The sequence below is a fragment of the Amblyraja radiata genome, chromosome 29 (assembly GCF_010909765.2).
Source record: "Amblyraja radiata isolate CabotCenter1 chromosome 29, sAmbRad1.1.pri, whole genome shotgun sequence".
In the NCBI taxonomy this organism is placed as follows: domain Eukaryota; kingdom Metazoa; phylum Chordata; class Chondrichthyes; order Rajiformes; family Rajidae; genus Amblyraja; species Amblyraja radiata.
Window position 1 is genome coordinate 12,533,632 of NC_045984.1, and position 17,864 is coordinate 12,551,495.

At 45.9% G+C, this 17,864-nt stretch overlaps 1 protein-coding gene across 1 annotated transcript; it reads right to left on the reverse strand.

Annotated features, from left to right (window-relative positions):
* Nucleotides 1-3,624: 3,624 nt before the first annotated feature.
* vmac (vimentin type intermediate filament associated coiled-coil protein) lies at nucleotides 3,625-7,118 on the reverse strand. Its single transcript, XM_033046576.1, has 2 exons — nucleotides 6,848-7,118; nucleotides 3,625-6,423 (listed from the first exon to the last, which is right to left on the reverse strand). Exons 1-2 carry the CDS (start codon nucleotides 7,045-7,047, stop codon nucleotides 6,063-6,065), a joined length of 561 nt encoding a protein of 186 aa, XP_032902467.1. The 5' UTR covers nucleotides 7,048-7,118; the 3' UTR covers nucleotides 3,625-6,062.
* Between the last annotated feature and the right edge of the window lie 10,746 nt (nucleotides 7,119-17,864).

A 17,864-nucleotide genomic window follows, 5' to 3' on the forward strand; every position in this document is an offset into this window, starting at 1 on the left:
GTAGTCCCTGCAGCCAACAACCCCCCCCCCCCCCCCCCCCCCCACTGGTCACCCCACCAATATTGGAATTGGTGGAGAGGTGCAATATTGCGTCGGGGGACCAGCCCTCCCGTGTGAACATGGGAGCCAACGGGTCCCACTTGGTCTAGTATCAATCTATGATACAAAGTGCTGGACAATAGAGATCTGGATGCTCTTCTCTGAAGGGCCATAAATGCTGAAATACAATCAGAATTTCCAAAACTGAGAACAGTACCTTTTCATTTGCTGAGAGCACAAAGAGATACGTGCAGAGGGGTGCAAATGAGTTTGACTAGAGGTCATTCAAGATCTAACTGATGTTAGAACAGCCATCAAGCCAACCAAGAATGGCTTATTCCCCTTCCTACAGTCCAACCACTCTTGATAAACTCTAAATTGAAGCAAATCTGAAAATTGGTAATTTAAAAAAAGCAAATAAGTCAGCCATCGAAGCCTCAAAATGAAAGTCTCTCTGTCATAAAGTAACAGACTCACTGCAGTATGTTCATATGGCTTGCATTTCTTTGTGTACATTGACTAAAGTTAAATTCATTTTAACTCACCCCACATTCTGAGAGATTAAAGAAACCCATGCTTCAACCAGAAGACAGATGCTTCCACCTCACCATGAGCAGATACAAGGTAGTGGTGCTCATCTTCACTAGCAAGTGAATAGGTGGCTTTAGGGAGCATTGACAAGCAGCACTCAATGAATGACAGTAGCACATCCAAACATATGACACTTGCAGAAGTAGCAACCAGTAGTTCACTCAGCCTTCCTAAATCTGCATTGTAATCAACAACAAACCCATAACCCTCAACATCACTTTCCTGACAAACCCAATATCAAGAAGCTACTTAGGTTGGGAGAACACATCTAAAGCCGATATGCCAGAAACTGTCTCACCAGTGCTCTACATTTGGTGCAAGATATCTCCACTCTTGTACTCAAGATCACCAACAGCAGGAGTGGAGAGAGGAATCTTGAACTGGATCCCCCACTTTCCTGCAAACTATCTAAAATCCAATTGAAAGCTCAGAAAAAAGGTCAGGAGTCCCTGATAGCAGACTGTTTCAACCTAGTTGGTGTCTAAATGTGAGGGAGGCATTGAAATTGAAACAGATATTAATGCCACCAACAAGTGGGCCGACATCATTGGACTGTGATGAAGAGTGGGAGCCTGCAATGATGTTTCCTTCCTTCCAATCACAGGGATCACACCAGCAAGGAAAACACAAATTTAAGATAAATGACTAGACTCGGAGGGGAGGATATTTAAATGCAGCAAGATGGATCTAGAACACACCTCCTGAAAGGGCTGCAAAATGGATTTGATGATATTTTTTTAAAGGATATACTTGGGAAAAGGTACATTGGGGTAAGGGGAAAAGGTACAAAAAGCTGGAGTAACTCAGCGGGACAGGCAGCATCTGCAGGCCACAAGCAATTAAGTAGTTCTTCAAATAGTAGTGTAGGCACAATAGGCTGATCGGACCTGTGATCGGATGTGTTGTCGTGTTTGGGTTTATTGATGTGTCACAACCCGATGTTCTAAGGTTACAGCGGAAGGTTCCCCAGCTCCCCACAGATGTATATGCCAATATGCTGGCTGGTTTTGATCTTTCTGGCAAACAATTTCCTCATTCCGTTGCCATGCCTGATCCAAACAGACATGAATTCAATCATAAGAGCTGAATATTGACATTACGCCTTTAAGAAATCCTAGTGTTGATGCTGGTTGATGTTGATGTCTCTTGGATGCTGAGAGTCTGCTGGAGTACTGTGGTCACGAGGTTGTGGCAAAAGTCACAGAACATACAATTTAAACACAGACCAATGTGGGAACTTGCAAAAATCATTTATAAAGTTATTGCATAGTTTTATAAAAGGCACCGCTTACCAGATTTCTATCTACAAACAATGATCAAAAATAACCCTGAGCAAGTGTGGTACATTCATCCAGCAAACTTAACAAAATAAGTTTTCATCATAGTCCCAAAACCCTCCAAACAAAACTTTATATTTTACACAAACATGACTTATGCAATCATTAAACTGTGCTTCTTCTTCCATTTGTGCTCCCTCTCCTATTCCCTGACTATCCACTGCTGGATATAAACATAACTATCTTGAGTATTTTCCCCTCAAAGTTAAGTGCTAATGTTTTTGATGAGCACTTCAGAATAGTGTTCAAGCTACTTGCATTTTATTTAATATATCATTGCAGTGACGCACAATAAGGGATCTGAACACTCTTGACTAAGATGAAGGATAGCGTCTGTTCTTGTCAATTTAATATCAGATACGTCCCCCATCCAGGGACCATGGATTATTACATATATCTACAACTAAACAAAAAAAACCCAAAATCCTTTGATACAGGAATCTTGACAACCACTATATTCAAAGAACATGCCAAATCAGCTCATTGTATTTTTGAGAATCATTCCAGTCTAAAACTGATGGCCGCAGTTACCTACCTTGCAAGATACATTTTAAAACTAAAAAGTGAGCTAGATATAAATGAACCAAAATAGAGTTACAGCAGATTAACATAATAATGAAATTCCAACATTATGTAGCTCTAGTTTCCAGAGAATGACTACATGAAAAATTATGTTTTATATGACCAAAATCTAGATAAAGATTTAGGAGTGATTACGTTATCATTAGCTATGCTAGAATGATTATATGAAGACTATTATTGATTACACAGAATAATGGAACCATATGGATATTGTAAAGTAACAGTCCTTTTGAAGGTTATTGCTATACTACTGGATATGAGTGTTTACATACAGAATGGTTATACAAGTACAACTCTACTGATAATTAGCATTGCTCTAAACAGTCATTAGTTTTTAGAGATGCGATTTATACACTAACATTGTTGTGATTGCACACTTCCTCCATTTTCTTTGGTGGTGGGAGGGGCAAGAGGAAAAGGATCATAGACCATGTGCAAAGTGCAGCTGACATTGAACAGTTAAGGAGAAACCTCCACCCAAGACCAACAATGCAACATCAACCAGTTCCCCTCAGATACAACTGTGCAATTCTTCACCAGTTACCATGAACTAGATTGAGGAATCTGGTTGGAGGTAGATGCCAAGGCATGCCACCACTTTTAAAGACGCAGAGATATCTCAATGCAACAGTAGCAATAAAATGGCGCACCAACTGAGTATATTGGCTAAGTGCCAGGACTCCTGTGTGGGACAGCCTGCATATTCTTCACTGTAGAGAGGCCGTCTTCAGAAGTCACTTCCCATTAGGATGTTGTTACATTTAGAAATTATATATTCAAGAACACAGATGTGGCCTCGGCTACTGCATTCGAGGGCATCTCAGTCCCATCACAAACCAAATCAGAGCTACACAGGAGACAAAGTCCAGTGAAGTAAGTGTGCATACTGCAAATCAGTCACACCAAATACCCCAAACCTGTACCAGTAATTCCAAATGTCACATTTGCTGCAAAAAAGTAAAGTAATTCTCAAATAATCCAGCACCCTCTGGACTCTGGTGGTGATGCACTCTCAGATTTTCTAAATGATTGGATGTAATGCCCAAAGATCCGCTATAGGATCTTTGGTAATGCCTATAACTGCCCTGTTATTCTGCAATATTTTTAAATGTAACAAATTTAGCATAATACATTTTTCAGTAAGTGGTTTTAAAGTGAGCTGGGGCAACAGAAGCCTGTGAGTTTAAAATGACCTGAGGAATTTCGGGACCCTTCTTCAAACTGAAAGACAGAACAAAACAGGGCCAGCAGCAGATGACCTCAGGAAGGGTGGAGTCCATAATGGCCCATTGCTGGGGAAGATGTGCTAATAATAGGGATACAAGGATGCGAACAGTGGAACCAGCAGGATGACTGGAGGGGGGGAAGATCCTTGCTGTACAGCTGAGATGGAATAAAGTACATATATTTCAAAGTGAGTGGGATGGGAGGCAAGTGCTGGAATAAATATGTATTCAGTATAGCCAAATAAAGCATCTGATTGCAGCAAAGACAAGCAACATACAGTGGAGCTGGCATTTATTCCCCTGAGTCACTGGGTTCCCAAGCCATGTTTCTATGTGGAGGGCGGAATTCAATCCAATGCGGGAGGAGACCAGGCAACTTTCGGGTTGCTGGTCACCGGCTCAATTCAACATCAAATGGAAGAAGTAAATTACATTTATAAAGGGGCATCCATTGATCCAGAATCGGTTGAAACACTTTACAGATTGGAAAGTACTTCTGAAGTTCCTTCTCAAGGTCAGAAGTACAGCAGCCAATTTCCATGCAGGAAAAGGTATATAATAGCAGTGTGATAAGGAACAGGTGGCCTGACGGGTATTATTTAGGATTAAACACAAACGCAAAGGTCTTTCTGCACAAAACTTATAAACAATCTGACCATTTTACAAAATGACGATTAACGCACTGACACCGTTACTCACTACCCACCAACTTACTTGAAAGATAATTACCCACTTTTATTTGTTTGGTTTTAAGAACCTGAGGTAGGAATGACATAACCTTCAAGAGACCTGTGATTTGAAGATGGAATTTCCTTTTTATATCCACTGCTTTTAGACAGGCAAGCAAAAGAGGTGTGGATGTAGTTAATTAACATGCCCCATTCAATTTGTCACCCAGTTCCCGTGCACTACTAGTGCAATGATGAATCCAGGAAACCAGTTTAGGTTTTGCTGAATCGATCTGAGAAGTGAGGGAGAGACAGTGAGTGGAGAAAGAAAATTAGAGTCCCCATTAAAATGGGCATCCTGTGTGTTGTGCAGGGACTCACAATGGACAATTAGAGAGCAAGAGGAAGGAGAAACAATATTATCTGTACAATATTATTAGAAGAACCTTCTAATTATTGTTGCAGGATTTGAATCCAGGTGCAAATGATGCAGGGTCCATTTGCACAATGTGCTTTTTTTGTGTCTGTGTTATTGGGATGATTGACTGAATAAGCCAACTAGATGAGATTGTTAATAGTCAAGTGGCCAAGAACCACCTCCATTGCTGCTCCTGTTCCACTGCCAGTTCTGCAAAGTGCTGGGCAGCAGGGGGTCAACAGCAAGGAAGCAATCCCCACCCTCATGACTTTGGCTATCTAGTTAAATGTTGTGACAAAGGACTTTAAATCCTTGATGATGGAGAGACAACAGAACCCAATATTTAAGTAGGCACGGATTGCACTCCACTTTGCAGCAGATAATTTGGGCAATTATCAGGACAGGGGCAGCAGGGACGTGTCACACACGACAAAGTTCGAAGTTCTCTGCGTCCTTGGCCAGGTATCAATCTTCAATCTCCACCAATGCAAGCAGCTCAACAATTGGAAATGTTCACCACTGCACGAGCAGTAGAATCTATAAACACTACCTTGCCAGCTAGCAAAAACTATCAGTGTATTTGGGCTGGCTTTAAACTCAAGTCCTAAAGGCAAAGAACAATACAACAAAACCAGCTCACTAACAAGCCAGCACTCCTCACGAATGGCTGGACTCCCAACGTGGAAATAACAACCCCAGTACAGCAAATGGTAGTTAATCACCCAACACACATTGCAACCAATAAGAAACTCAGGAACATTCCACACATTCCAAACCTTGGAGGAACATAGAAGGAGAGGAGGCTGGACCCTGGGGTTTGCCCTTTGTGCTCTACGAGTAAGTCATCACTTCTCCCTACTGTCGAATCAAAGATCATGGTGCTCAAAACCAAGCCTGAAATCTGAGTTACCCCAACACCAATGTTTACTGCATCAAGAAATTGAAAAACAGTGTTAATAGTCCACTGTTCTGAAGGCCACGTTCTTTATAGTGAGGTAAATTTCCATCAAATCCTAGTAGCTTTGGAATGAAATGTCAGCAAATCCAACAATCAGATTACTTGGAGTGAAAGAGAACGTTTAGCTTCCGCTTTCTCAACTAATGCTTCATGATCACAGGTTTTGGTGTGGCTTCCAGATCTGCAAACTTAACAGGCACTTTGGCTCTTCCCAGCATCATTCAACTTGGATCAGGTGCAGATTTAAACTGTGGTCCCAAAGATCGAGTCATCCTGGTCCAGCTCTTCAGTGTCATCCTCACTGACAGAGAAATTCCGGTCATTGGGGCTGGTGTTCATTAACCCGTTGGTGACTGAGTGAAGGGATTCTGCTGGGTGTTCAGGGAAAGTGGGCTGTGGAAGACGGACGCTGTGTGAGTGTTCAGCTTCAGCCATGTAGGACAGCAAGTTGTCAAGGAGGGGTCGGCTACGGGTGATCTTATCCAACAGTTGACTGCGATGCCTCAGCTGGGCAATTACATCATCCTTCTCCTTCATCAGCATATGTAATCTCTGCACCGTCCCTTCACAGTCCTGCAGCTTCGCCTGTACATCCACCATCTCCCTGCAACAGATTCAATGTTATCAGCTTCAGCTCCACTGTTATACTGAGCTCCACTCAGTCTATATTTTCCAGTTCTTATCCATCTACCCCAAACCTCTCCACTCCCACAGAAAATCCCAAGCACTGGCTGCCTCTCTCATCACTCTCTCTCCCCTCTTACTCCCTTTGCCACCACCAATCACCAACGACACTCAAAACCTTCTCACCATTCACTACACTTCTCACCCCCTCCCCTCACACATCCCCTCTCATCACACCCCTCACCTCTCCCCCTACCCTCACCCCCTACCCCTCACACCTTCCTCTCCCGTCTCCCCTCACACTTTCCCCTCATCCCTTACCTTTACCTCAGCCCCTTCACCATCCTATCTCACCCTCCCCTCACACCCTGCCCTCATCACCCCGCCCTCATCACCCCGCTCACCGGTCCTTACGCTGGGCCAGCTCCCTGACTGCGGCCTGAAGCTCCCGGTCTTTGCCCATCAGGTGCTCGGCCTGCTCCCGCACCGTGCGCTCGGCCGCGTCCAGCCGCTGCTCCAGCTCCGTCACCCGGCGGTGCACGGCCGCCAGGTGCGCGTTCGCCTCTTTGATCTGCACCGAACTGAGCATCGACATCTTGCGCATCACCACTGGCGGAGCAAGGCCGCGGCTCCCGGCACCGCGCGCACGCGCCGGCTCAGCGGCCTCGCCGCCCCCGGGAGAGGGCGCAGTGGAGCCGGCCGGCCGGGCACCGGGTCTAATGTGGGGGACTGGGTTTAGTGTAGGGACTGGGTTTAGTGTAGGGGACTGGGGTTAGTGTATGGGACTGGGGTTAGTGTAGGGGCCCGGGTTTAATGTGGGGACTGGGTTTAGTGTAGGGGACTGGGTCTAATGTGGGGGATTGGGGTTAGTGTAGGGGACTGGGGTTAGTGTAGGGACTGGGTTTAGTGTAGGGGACTGGGGTTAGTGTATGGGACTGGGGTTAGTGTAGGGGCCCGGGTTTAATGTGGGGACTGGGTTTAGTGTAGGGGACCGGGTCTAATGTGGGGACTGGGTTTAGTGTGGGGGACCGGGTCTAATGTGGGGACCTGGTTTAGTGTGGGGGCCCGGGTTTAGTGTGGGGGACTGGGTTTAGTGTAGGGGACTGGGTTTAGTGTAGGGGACCTGGTTTAGTGTAGGGGACCGGGTTTAGTGTAGGGGACCTGGTTTAGTGTAGTGGACTGGGTTTAGTGTGGGGACCCGGGTTTAGTGTAGGGGCCCGGGTCTAATGTGGGGGACTGGGTTTAGTGTGGGGGACTGGGTTTAGTGTAGGGGCCCGGGTCTAATGTGGGGGACTGGGTTTAGTGTGGGGGACTTGGTTTAGTGTAGGGGACTGGGTTTAGTGTAGGGGACTGGGTTTAGTGTAGGGGACCTGGTTTAGTGTGGGGGACTGGGTCTAGTGTGGGGGACTGGGTCTAATGTGGGGGACTGGGTTTAGTGTAGGGGATTGGGTTTAGTGTAGGGGACTGGGTTTAGTGTAGGGGACTGGGTTTAGTGTAGGGAACTGGGTTTAGTGTAGGGAACTGGGTTTAGTGTGGGGGACTGGGTTTAGTGTAGGGGACTGGGGTTTAGTGTAGGGACTGGGTTTAGTGTAGGGGCCCGGGTCTAATGTGGGGACCTGGTTTAGTGTAGGTGACTGGGTTTAGTGTGGGGGATTGGGGTTAGTGTAGGTGACTGGGTTTAGTGTAGGGGACTGGGGTTAGTGTAGGTGACGGTCTAATGTAGGGGACTGGGTTTAGTGTGGGGGACTGGGGTTTAGTGTAGGGGACTGGGTTTAGTGTAGGGGACTGGGTTTAGTGTAGGGGACTGGGTTTAGTGTAGGGGACTGGGTTTAGTGTAGGGACTGGGTTTAGTGTGGGGGACTGGGGTTTAGTGTAGGGGACTGGGTTTAGTGTAGGGGACTGGGTTTAGTGTAGGGGACTGGGTTTAGTGTAGGGGACTGGGTTTAGTGTAGGGGACTGGGGTTAGTGTAGGGGACTGGGGTTAGTGTAGGTGACGGTCTAATGTAGGGGACTGGGTTTAGTGTGGGGGACTGGGGTTTAGTGTAGGGGACTGGGTTTAGTGTGGGGGACTGGGTTTAGTGTAGGGGCCTGGGTTTAGTGTAGGGGACGGGTTTAGTGTAGGGGCCCGGGTTTAGTGTAGGGGCCCGGGTTTAGTGTAGGGGACTGGGTTTAGTGTAGGGGACTGGGTTTAGTGTAGGGGCCCGGGTTTAGTGTAGGGGCCCGGGTTTAGTGTAGGGGCCCGGGTTTAGTGTAGGGGACTGGGTTTAGTGTAGGGGACTGGGTTTAGTGTAGGGGCCCGGGTTTAGTGTGGGGGCCCGGGTCTAATGTGGGGGACCAGGTTTAGTGTGGGGCCCGGGTTTAATGTAGGGGACTGGGTTTAGTGTAGGGGCCCGGGTTAAGTGTAGGGCCCGGGTTTAGTGTAGGGGACCGGGCACAGTGCAGGGGACTAGTTTTAGTGTGGGGTCGGGCACCAAGTCTAGTTTAAAGGACCGGGCCAGTGTAAGGGACCGGGATCAGGGGGATCTGGGCACAGGGCATGCAGTCGGCCATAGTGTGTGGAATAGACATAAATGCTGGAGTGATGTTTCCGGTCGAGAGCCTTCTTCAGACAGAGTCAGAGGAGAGGGAAATTAGAGATACGGAAGTATAAGGTGTGAACACGACAGATCAAAGCAGACGTTGACAACGAGAATGGTTCAGTGTTTACAAACAGTGAAATTAATCAGCAGGACAGTGAAACTAGTCGGGGACCAAGATGGGGTTGGACGGAGAGAGAGGGAAAGCAAGGGTTATGTGAAGTTAGAGAAATCAATATTCGTATAGCTGGGTTGTAAGCTGTCCAAGTGTAGTGTAGGGGTTTGGGTCTAGTGTGGGGCACCGGGAACCGGACGTAGGATCAGGGTAGAGCTGGGCGTGGGGTCAGGGACCAGGCGTAGTTTGGGTCGGGTGTGATCGGGCATTGGGGACCGTATGATAGGTTGGGGGCACTGTGTGTGGCTCCGGGACTCTGGACAGCTCATCATCAAAGTGTCACAAAGATCAGTTGAGTTGGAAGTTTCAATTTGGTGCAGTTCATCAGGAAGGAAATGTAAAGGATGAGCAAGGAAAATGCAATTTTCATTATTATTCATTGCAAACAATTGTACAGTATTTTAACATTGTGTGCTTAATCAAGTTCACAAGGTCATCCCTACATCTAACCTTTTGGGCACAAAAGTGAAACTGCCATAAACAATGTTATCCCACTTTTTAAGAAAGGCGGGAGAGAAAACTGAATTATAGACCAGTTAGCCTGATATTGGTGGTGGGGCAGATGCTGGAGTCAATTATAAAAGATGAAATAGCCACACATTTGGATAGCAGTAACAGGATTGGTCCGAGATAGCATGGAATTACGAAGGGGAAATCATGCTTGACTAATCTTCTGGCATTTTTTGAGGATGTAACTAGGAAAATGGACATGGGAGAGTCAGTGGATGTTGTGTACCTGGACTTTCAGAAAGCATTTGATAAGGTCCCACATAGGAGATTAGTGGACAAAATTAGGGCACATGGTATTGAGGGTAGAGTGCTGACATGGATAGAAAATTGGTTGGCAGACAGGAAACAAAGAGTACGGATTAATGGGTCCCTTTCAGAATGGCAGGCAGTGACTAGTGGGGTACCACAAGGCTCGGTGCTGGGACTGCAGCTATTTACAATATTCGTCAATGATTTGGATGAAGGGATTCAAAGTAACATTAGCAAATTTGCAGATGACACAAAGCTGGGTGGCAGTGTGAACTGTGAGGAGGATGCTATGAGAATGCAGGGTGACTTGGACAGGTTGGGGGAGTGGGCAGATGCATGGCAGATGAAGTTTAATGTGGATAAATGTGAGGTTATCCACTTTGGTATCAAAAACAGGAAGGCAGATTACTATGTAAATGGCATCAAGTTGGGAAAAGGGGAAGTACAACGGGATCTGGGGGTCCTTGTTCATCAGTCTATGAAAGTAAGCATGCAGGTACAGCAGGCAGTGAAGAAAGCGAATGGCATGTTGGCCTTTATAACAAGAGGAGTTGAGTATAGGAGCAAAGAGGTCCTTCAGCAATTGTACAGGGCCCTGGAGTATTGTGTGCAGTTTTGGTCCTCTAATTTGAGGAAGGACATTCTTGCTATTGAGGGAGTGCAGCATAAGTTTACAAGGTTAATTTCCGGGATGGCGACACTGTCAAATGCTGAGAGAATGGAGCGGCGGGGCTTGTACACTCTGGAGTTTAGAAGGATGAGAGGGGATCTTATTGAAACATATAAGATTGTTAAGGGTTTGGACACGCCAGAGGTAGGAAACATGTTCCCAATGTTGGAGGAGTCCAGAACCAGGGGCCACAGTTTAAGAATAAGGGGTAAGCCATTTATAACGGAGACGAAGAAACACTTTTTCTTACAGAGAGTTGTGAGTCTGTGGAATTCTCTGCCTCGGAGTCAGGGGATATGGGGAGAAGGCAGGAACGGAGTACTAATTGGGCCTGATAAGTACTGATCAGCAATGATCACATTGATTGGTGGTGCTGGCTTGAAAGGCTGAATGGCCTACTCCTGCACCTATTGTCTATTGTCTATAATTAGCCAGGAAGCATCTTTGGAGAATGAAATTGAGTTCTGATGAAAAGTCAGAAAAGTCTGAAGCTTTAACTTTTCCTCTTTTCACAGATGCTTCCTGACCGGTTGAGTGTTTTGCACCATTTTCTGTTTTCATTTTGTGTTTCCAGCAGCTACAGTATTTTGTTCTTGGATCTATGACATTAGCCTTGGTCTTTTCCCCAAAGAGCGCTTCTGACCTGGAAATGGGTCTGAGGCATGAGGCCAAGACTTGCAGATATTCAGTGTTTTGTGACAGTGCGTGGTGACTGAAATGTAATAGCAAACCCTGTCTTTTCCTGCACTTCCTTTCCACTCCACTCCCTCCCCATGTGTTATTGATAACGACATATTAAAATGAGCAATATAAGCAAATAAGAGCAAGCAATGGAAAAATACTGTACAATTCTGTAGGAAGGAACTGCAGATGCTGGTTTACACCGAAGATAGACATAAAATGCCGGAGTAACTCAGCGGGACAGGCAGCATCTCCAAATAGAAGGAATGCATGATGTTTTGGGGCAAGACCCTTCTTCAGGAGTCTGATACGTCACACATTCCTTCTCTCCAGATATGCTGCCTGTCCTGCTGTGTTACTCCAACATTTAGTGGGTACTGTGTGTAGTACTGTGTAGTTTTTCTCACCACATCATTGCAAAGATGTAATTGCAATGGAGATTGTATGGAAGAGGATTGTGAACTACCGAGATCCACAGCAAGGTCATGGAAAGGTTTAAAAATACAGTTGATTAAGAAGCAATGTAAACTAGGTGTGAACTATTTATTTCCTACACAAGGCTCACAAGGGTTCTCGAAAACATAAACATAAAATTAGCAGCCTGTTAAAGGCAGAGTACAGATTCATTACCTCCAATAAATTCAGTCAAAGAAGTACTTACCCAACTCACTCCTGGTATGCAAGAGGATAAATACCAACCGCAGAATAAAATGACCAGTCTGAGGAAGAATCCCGGCCTGAAATGTAACCTGTCCATCTTCTCCAGGGATGCTGCCAGTCCCACCAAGTTACTCCAGCACTCTGTGCTCTCTCTGCTTCAACTCCTACTTTCACAACTTCACAGCCATAAGTGCACAGAGGAAACTGCAAATCATCCACAATCTCCATTCTATTTCATAGAATTCAACTTCTGGACTGGATTACTGGAGTACTCCCTTCACTCTGGGCTGTGTCTGTCCCCGAACAAATGCCTGATTGCAAATGTTCGGTTGACTCCGTTCAAAGGTCAAAGTCCTTCAGGGATTCAGTGGCAACAACCATTTGTCAAGGCCACCTGGACTTCACCCTCTACTCTGCAATGTCGACAGTGAACTCTGATTACAGCGGAGGTCAGAGTACGATCTCTGAAGCACAGATCCCTCTCAGACCTTATTAATATTTAAACTGCAATACCTCAGGGAAGTGGGAGAGGGGCTGGCAGCTCCATCAGTCTAAAAGCTTGCTAAGACACTATCCAAACTCCACAATTTCATTTCCCCTTACTTACGGAGGGCCATTTTTGCTTTGTACTCTCTTAATCTGACCAGAAGTGATGACCTCAGTACCAGTACAGGGGCGGCATAGTGACACAGTGGTAGAGTTGCTGCCTTACAGGGCCAGAGGCCCGGGATCCATCCTGACCTCGGGTACCATCTGTACGGAGTTTGTACATTCTCCGTGACCATGTGGGATTTCTCCAGGTGCTCCAGTTTCCTCCCACACTCCAAAGATGTACAGGCTTGTAGATTGATTAACGTCTGTAAATTGTAAATTATCCCTAGTGTGTAGGTTAATGTCAGCGTTAAGAGGTGATTGCTGGTTAGCGCAGACTCGGTGGGCCAAAGGGCCTGTGTCCACATTAAATCCCTAAAGTACTAAAGATATGAAAGAGGTTTGGTTCAGGCCGACCATTAAACCTATTCCTGTCATACATTAACAGGTTTAGGACTCCACCCCGATTATTTTACTAATGTGTCAAGTGGCAGGCCAAAGGGCAGGAGAAATTCCAATCCTTGCAAACATGTCAGTAAATCTGATGGGAAGATATTTTTAGGTGAATGGGGGCAGTGGTTTTATCCAAACAGTTGGCTCAGGTGACACTTGGATTGAACCCCTCCCCCCCCCCCCCCCCCCCCCCCCCCCCCCCCCCCCCCCCCCCCCCCCCCCCCCCGCCCCTTACCCGAATCTTAACAAATTCTCGTTAAATGAGGGTCAATTGTATTTTCAGTTACTCCCTCAAGCCTGGCTCATACTCCTCACTTAAGGGGAGATCTCGGTGCAATTGAGAGAGGATATGCAAAGATGCAACTACAGTGGAGAAAAAAACAGCCAAAATGAGTCAAATTATTTGTTGCTCCCCAAACCAGATCAAAGCTCATCAATGGGTCAATCGTTTTAGTGTAGTTATAGAGATACAGCATGGAAACAGACCCTTCAGCCCACTGAGCCCTCGCCAAGCATTTATTACCTGTTCACACTAGTTATCCCACTACACACTAGGGGCAATTTACAGATGCTAACTAACCTACAGACCCGCAAATCCTTTGGATCAGGAAAGAAACTGGAGCATCCAGTGGAAACCCACGCAGTCACAGGGAGAACGTGCAAGCTCCACCCAGACCGCACCCGAGATCAGGATCGAACCCGGGTCTCTGGTGCTGTAAGGCAGCAGCTCTACCAGCTGTGCCACTGAGCCGTTTGTAGCCACTTTCACCAGTTCGCTTTAAGACTTCCTCAGTCCCCTTGCTCTCTGTTACTTGACTCAACAAAATTCTGGAACCATTGTCGGCAGTGCTGAGAGTTCGGGGAGACACCAGATGATAGAGATAAGAAATTGCAGCTGCTGGAGTCTTGGGAAAATCACAAAGTGCTGGAAGAACTCAACAGGTCAGGGCAGCATCTGTGGAGGAAAGTGGACAGAGTTGATGGCATCTGCTAGGCTAGGCTGACTCTTCAGGACGTCCAGGGTTGTTATCTCCGGTTTGCTTCCAGTTCCTCGTGCTGGCGAGAGCAGGAACAGGGAGATACGGGACCTGAACGTGTGGCTGAGGAACTGGTGCACGGGGCAGGGATTTAGATTCTTAGATCACTGGGATCTGTTTTGGGGTAAGGGGGAACTGTACAAAAGGGACGGATTGCATCTTAACAGGTGTGGGACCAGCATTCTGGCAGGCAGGTTTGCCACTGCTACACGGGTGGTTTTAAACTGAATAAGGGGGGTGGGGTGTCGAATGGGCTAGTGGAGGATGGAGTTAAAGGGAAAGGGTTTCTTAAATGTGTGAGCGTAGAGACAGAGGGGTGTAAAATGAGGGTAGAAGCAATAGGTAGCAAGGTGAAAAGTAAAAGTGGCAGGCCGCAAAATCCAGGGCAAAAATCAAAAAGGGCCACTTTTCAACAAAATTGTATAAGGGGTAAGAGTGTTGTAAAAACAAGCCTGAAGGCTTTGTGTCTCAATGCAAGGAGCATTCGTAATAAGGTGGATGAGTTGAATGTGCAGATAGCTATTAATGACTATGATATAGTTGGGATCACGGAGACATGGCTCCAGGGTGACCAAGGCTGGGAGCTGAACATCCAGGGATATTCAATATTCAGGAGGGATAGAGAGAAAGGAAAAGGAGGTGGGGTAGCGTTGCTGATTAGAGAGGAGATTAATGCAATGGAAAGGAAGGACATTAGTTTGCAGAATGTGGAATCGGTATGGGTAGAGCTGCGAAACACTAAGGGGCAGAAAACGCTGGTGGGTGTTGTGTACAGGCCACCTAACAGTAGTAGTGAAGTTGGAGATGGTATCAAACAGGAAATTAGAAATGCGTGCGACAAAGGCAAAACCGTTATAATGGGAGACTTCAATCTACATATAGATTGGGTGAATCAAATTGGCAGGGGTGCTGAGGAAGAGGATTTTTTGGAATGTATGCGGGATAGTTATCTAAATCAACATGTAGAGGAACCAACGAGAGAGCAGGCTATTTTAGACTGGGTATTGAGTAATGAGGAAGGGTTAGTTAGCAGTCTTGTTGTACGTGGCCCCTTGGGCAAGAGTGACCATAATATGGTTGAGTTCTTCATTAGGATGGAGAGTGACATTGTTAATTCAGAAACAATGGTTCTGAACTTAAAGAAAGGTAACTTTGAGGGTATGAGACGTGAATTGGCCAAGATTGACTGGCAATTAATTCTAAAAGGATTGACGGTGGATATGCAATGGAAGACATTTAAAGACTGCATGGATGAACTACAAAAATTGTTCATCCCAGTTTGGCAAAAGAATAAATCAGGGAAGGTAGTGCATCCGTGGATAACAAGGGAAATCAGGGATAGTATCAAAGCGAAGGATGATGCGTACAAATTAGCCAGAAAAAGCAGCATACCGGAGGACTGGGAGAAATTCAGAGACCAGCAGAGGAGGACAAAGGGTTTAATTAGGAAAGGAAAAATAGATTATGAAAGAAAACTGGCAGGGAACATAAAAACTGACTGCAAAAGTTTTTATAGATATGTGAAAAGAAAGAGATTAGTTAAAACAAATGTAGGTCCCTTGCAGTCAGAAACGGGTGAGTTGATCATGGGGAACAAGGATATGGCGGACCAATTGAATAACTACTTTGGTTCCGTCTTCACTAAGGAAGACATAAATAATCTGCCGGAAATAGCAGGGGACCGCGGGTCAAAGGAGTTGGAGGAATTGAGTGAAATCCAGGTTAGCCGGGAAGTGGTGTTGGGTAAATTAAATGGATTAAAGGCCGATAAATCCCCAGGGCCAGATAGGCTGCATCCCAGAGTACTTAAGGAAGTAGCTCCAGAAATAGTGGATGCATTAGTAATAATCTTTCAAAACTCTTTAGATTCTGGAGTAGTTCCTGAGGATTGGCAGGTAGCAAACGTAACCCCACTTTTTAAGAAGGGAGGGAGAGAGAAAACGGGGAATTACAGACCAGTTAGTCTAACATCGGTAGTGGGGAAACTGCTAGAGTCAGTTATTAAAGATGGGATAGCAGCACATTTGGAAAGTGGTGAAATCATTGGACAAAGTCAGCATGGATTTACAAAAGGTAAATCATGTCTGACGAATCTTATAGAATTTTTTGAGGATGTAACTAGTAGCGTGGATAGGGGAGAACCAGTGGATGTGGTGTATCTGGACTTCCAGAAGGCTTTCGACAAGGTCCCACAAAAGAGATTAGTTTACAAACTTAAAGCACACGGCATTGGGGGTTCAGTATTGATGTGGATATAGAACTGGCTGGCAAACAGGAAGCAAAGAGTAGGAGTAAACGGGTCCTTTTCACAATGGCAGGCAGTGACTAGTGGGGTACCGCAAGGCTCAGTGCTGGGACCCCAGCTATTTACAATATATATTAATGATCTGGATGAGGGAATTGAAGGCAATATCTCCAAGTTTGCGGATGACACTAAGCTGGGGGGCAGTGTTAGCTGTGAGGAGGATGCTAGGAGACTGCAAGGTGACTTGGATAGGCTGGGTGAGTGGGCAAATGTTTGGCAGATGCAGTATAATGTGGATAAATGTGAGGTTCTCCATTTTGGTGGCAAAAACAGGAAAGCAGACTATTATCTAAATTGTGGCCGACTAGGAAAAGGGGAGATGCAGCGAGACCTGGGTTTCATGGTACACCAGTCATTGAAAGTGGGCATGCAGGTGCAGCAGGCAGTGAAGAAAGCGAATGGTATGTTAGCTTTCATAGCAAAATGATTTGAGTATAGGAGCAGGGAGGTTCTACTGCAGTTGTACAGGGTCTTGGTGAGACCACACCTGGAGTATTGCGTACAGTTTTGGTCTCCAAATCTGAGGAAGGACATTATTGCCATAGAGGGAGTGCAGAGAAGGTTCACCAGACTGATTCCTGGGATGTCAGGACTGTCTTATGAAGAAAGACTGGATAGACTTGGTTTATACTCTCTAGAATTTAGGAGATTGAGAGGGGATCCTATAGAAACTTACAAAATTCTTAAGGGGTTGGACAGGCTAGATGCAGGAAGATTGCTCCCGATGTTGGGGAAGTCCAGGACAAGGGGTCACAGCTTAAGGATAAGGGGGAAATCCTTTAAAACCGAGATGAGAAGAACTTTTTTCACACAGAGAGTGGTGAATCTCTGGAACTCTCTGCCACAGAGGGTAGTCGAGGCCAGTTCATTGGCTATATTTAAGAGGGAGTTAGATGTCGCCCTTGTGGCTAAGGGGATCAGAGGGTATGGCGAGAAGGCAGGTACGGGATACTGAGTTAGATGATCAGCCATGATCATATTGAATGGCGGTGCAGGCTCGAAGGGCCGAATGGCCTACTCCTGCACCTAATTTCTATGTTTCAGTTCATTGATCCAGTCCCCGAGGATACAGGACCTTAAAGTGAGAATATAAGAAATTGCATACCTTCTTAGGACAAGATCGGACTTTTCAGAGTCTTGGAGGTTGCAAGATGGTGCCAGAACACAGCGACTCTCTGCGTGCTGTTCCAGAAGAAGACCTATTGTACTTGTGTATAGTATGACATGACTAGGAACATGCAGTATAAGTTTTTTACTGTGCCTCGGTACATGTGACAATAATACATGAAACATTCTATTCTTTCTAGATAAGCCATTGAGATAGACAATGACTGGCTTCTATTCTGGATCTGTGGGTTCGGAGGTGACGGTGGGACTCCCAGATTCTTCCACAGATGGGTGGAAAGTGGCTGAGAGGACAAGTATGAGGGTAGTTTGGGTTGTGCGCTCTTTCCACCACCTTCAACTTCTGTGTACCTGGACTCAATCCCAGTGCCATTAAGTGCGGCCTTTTG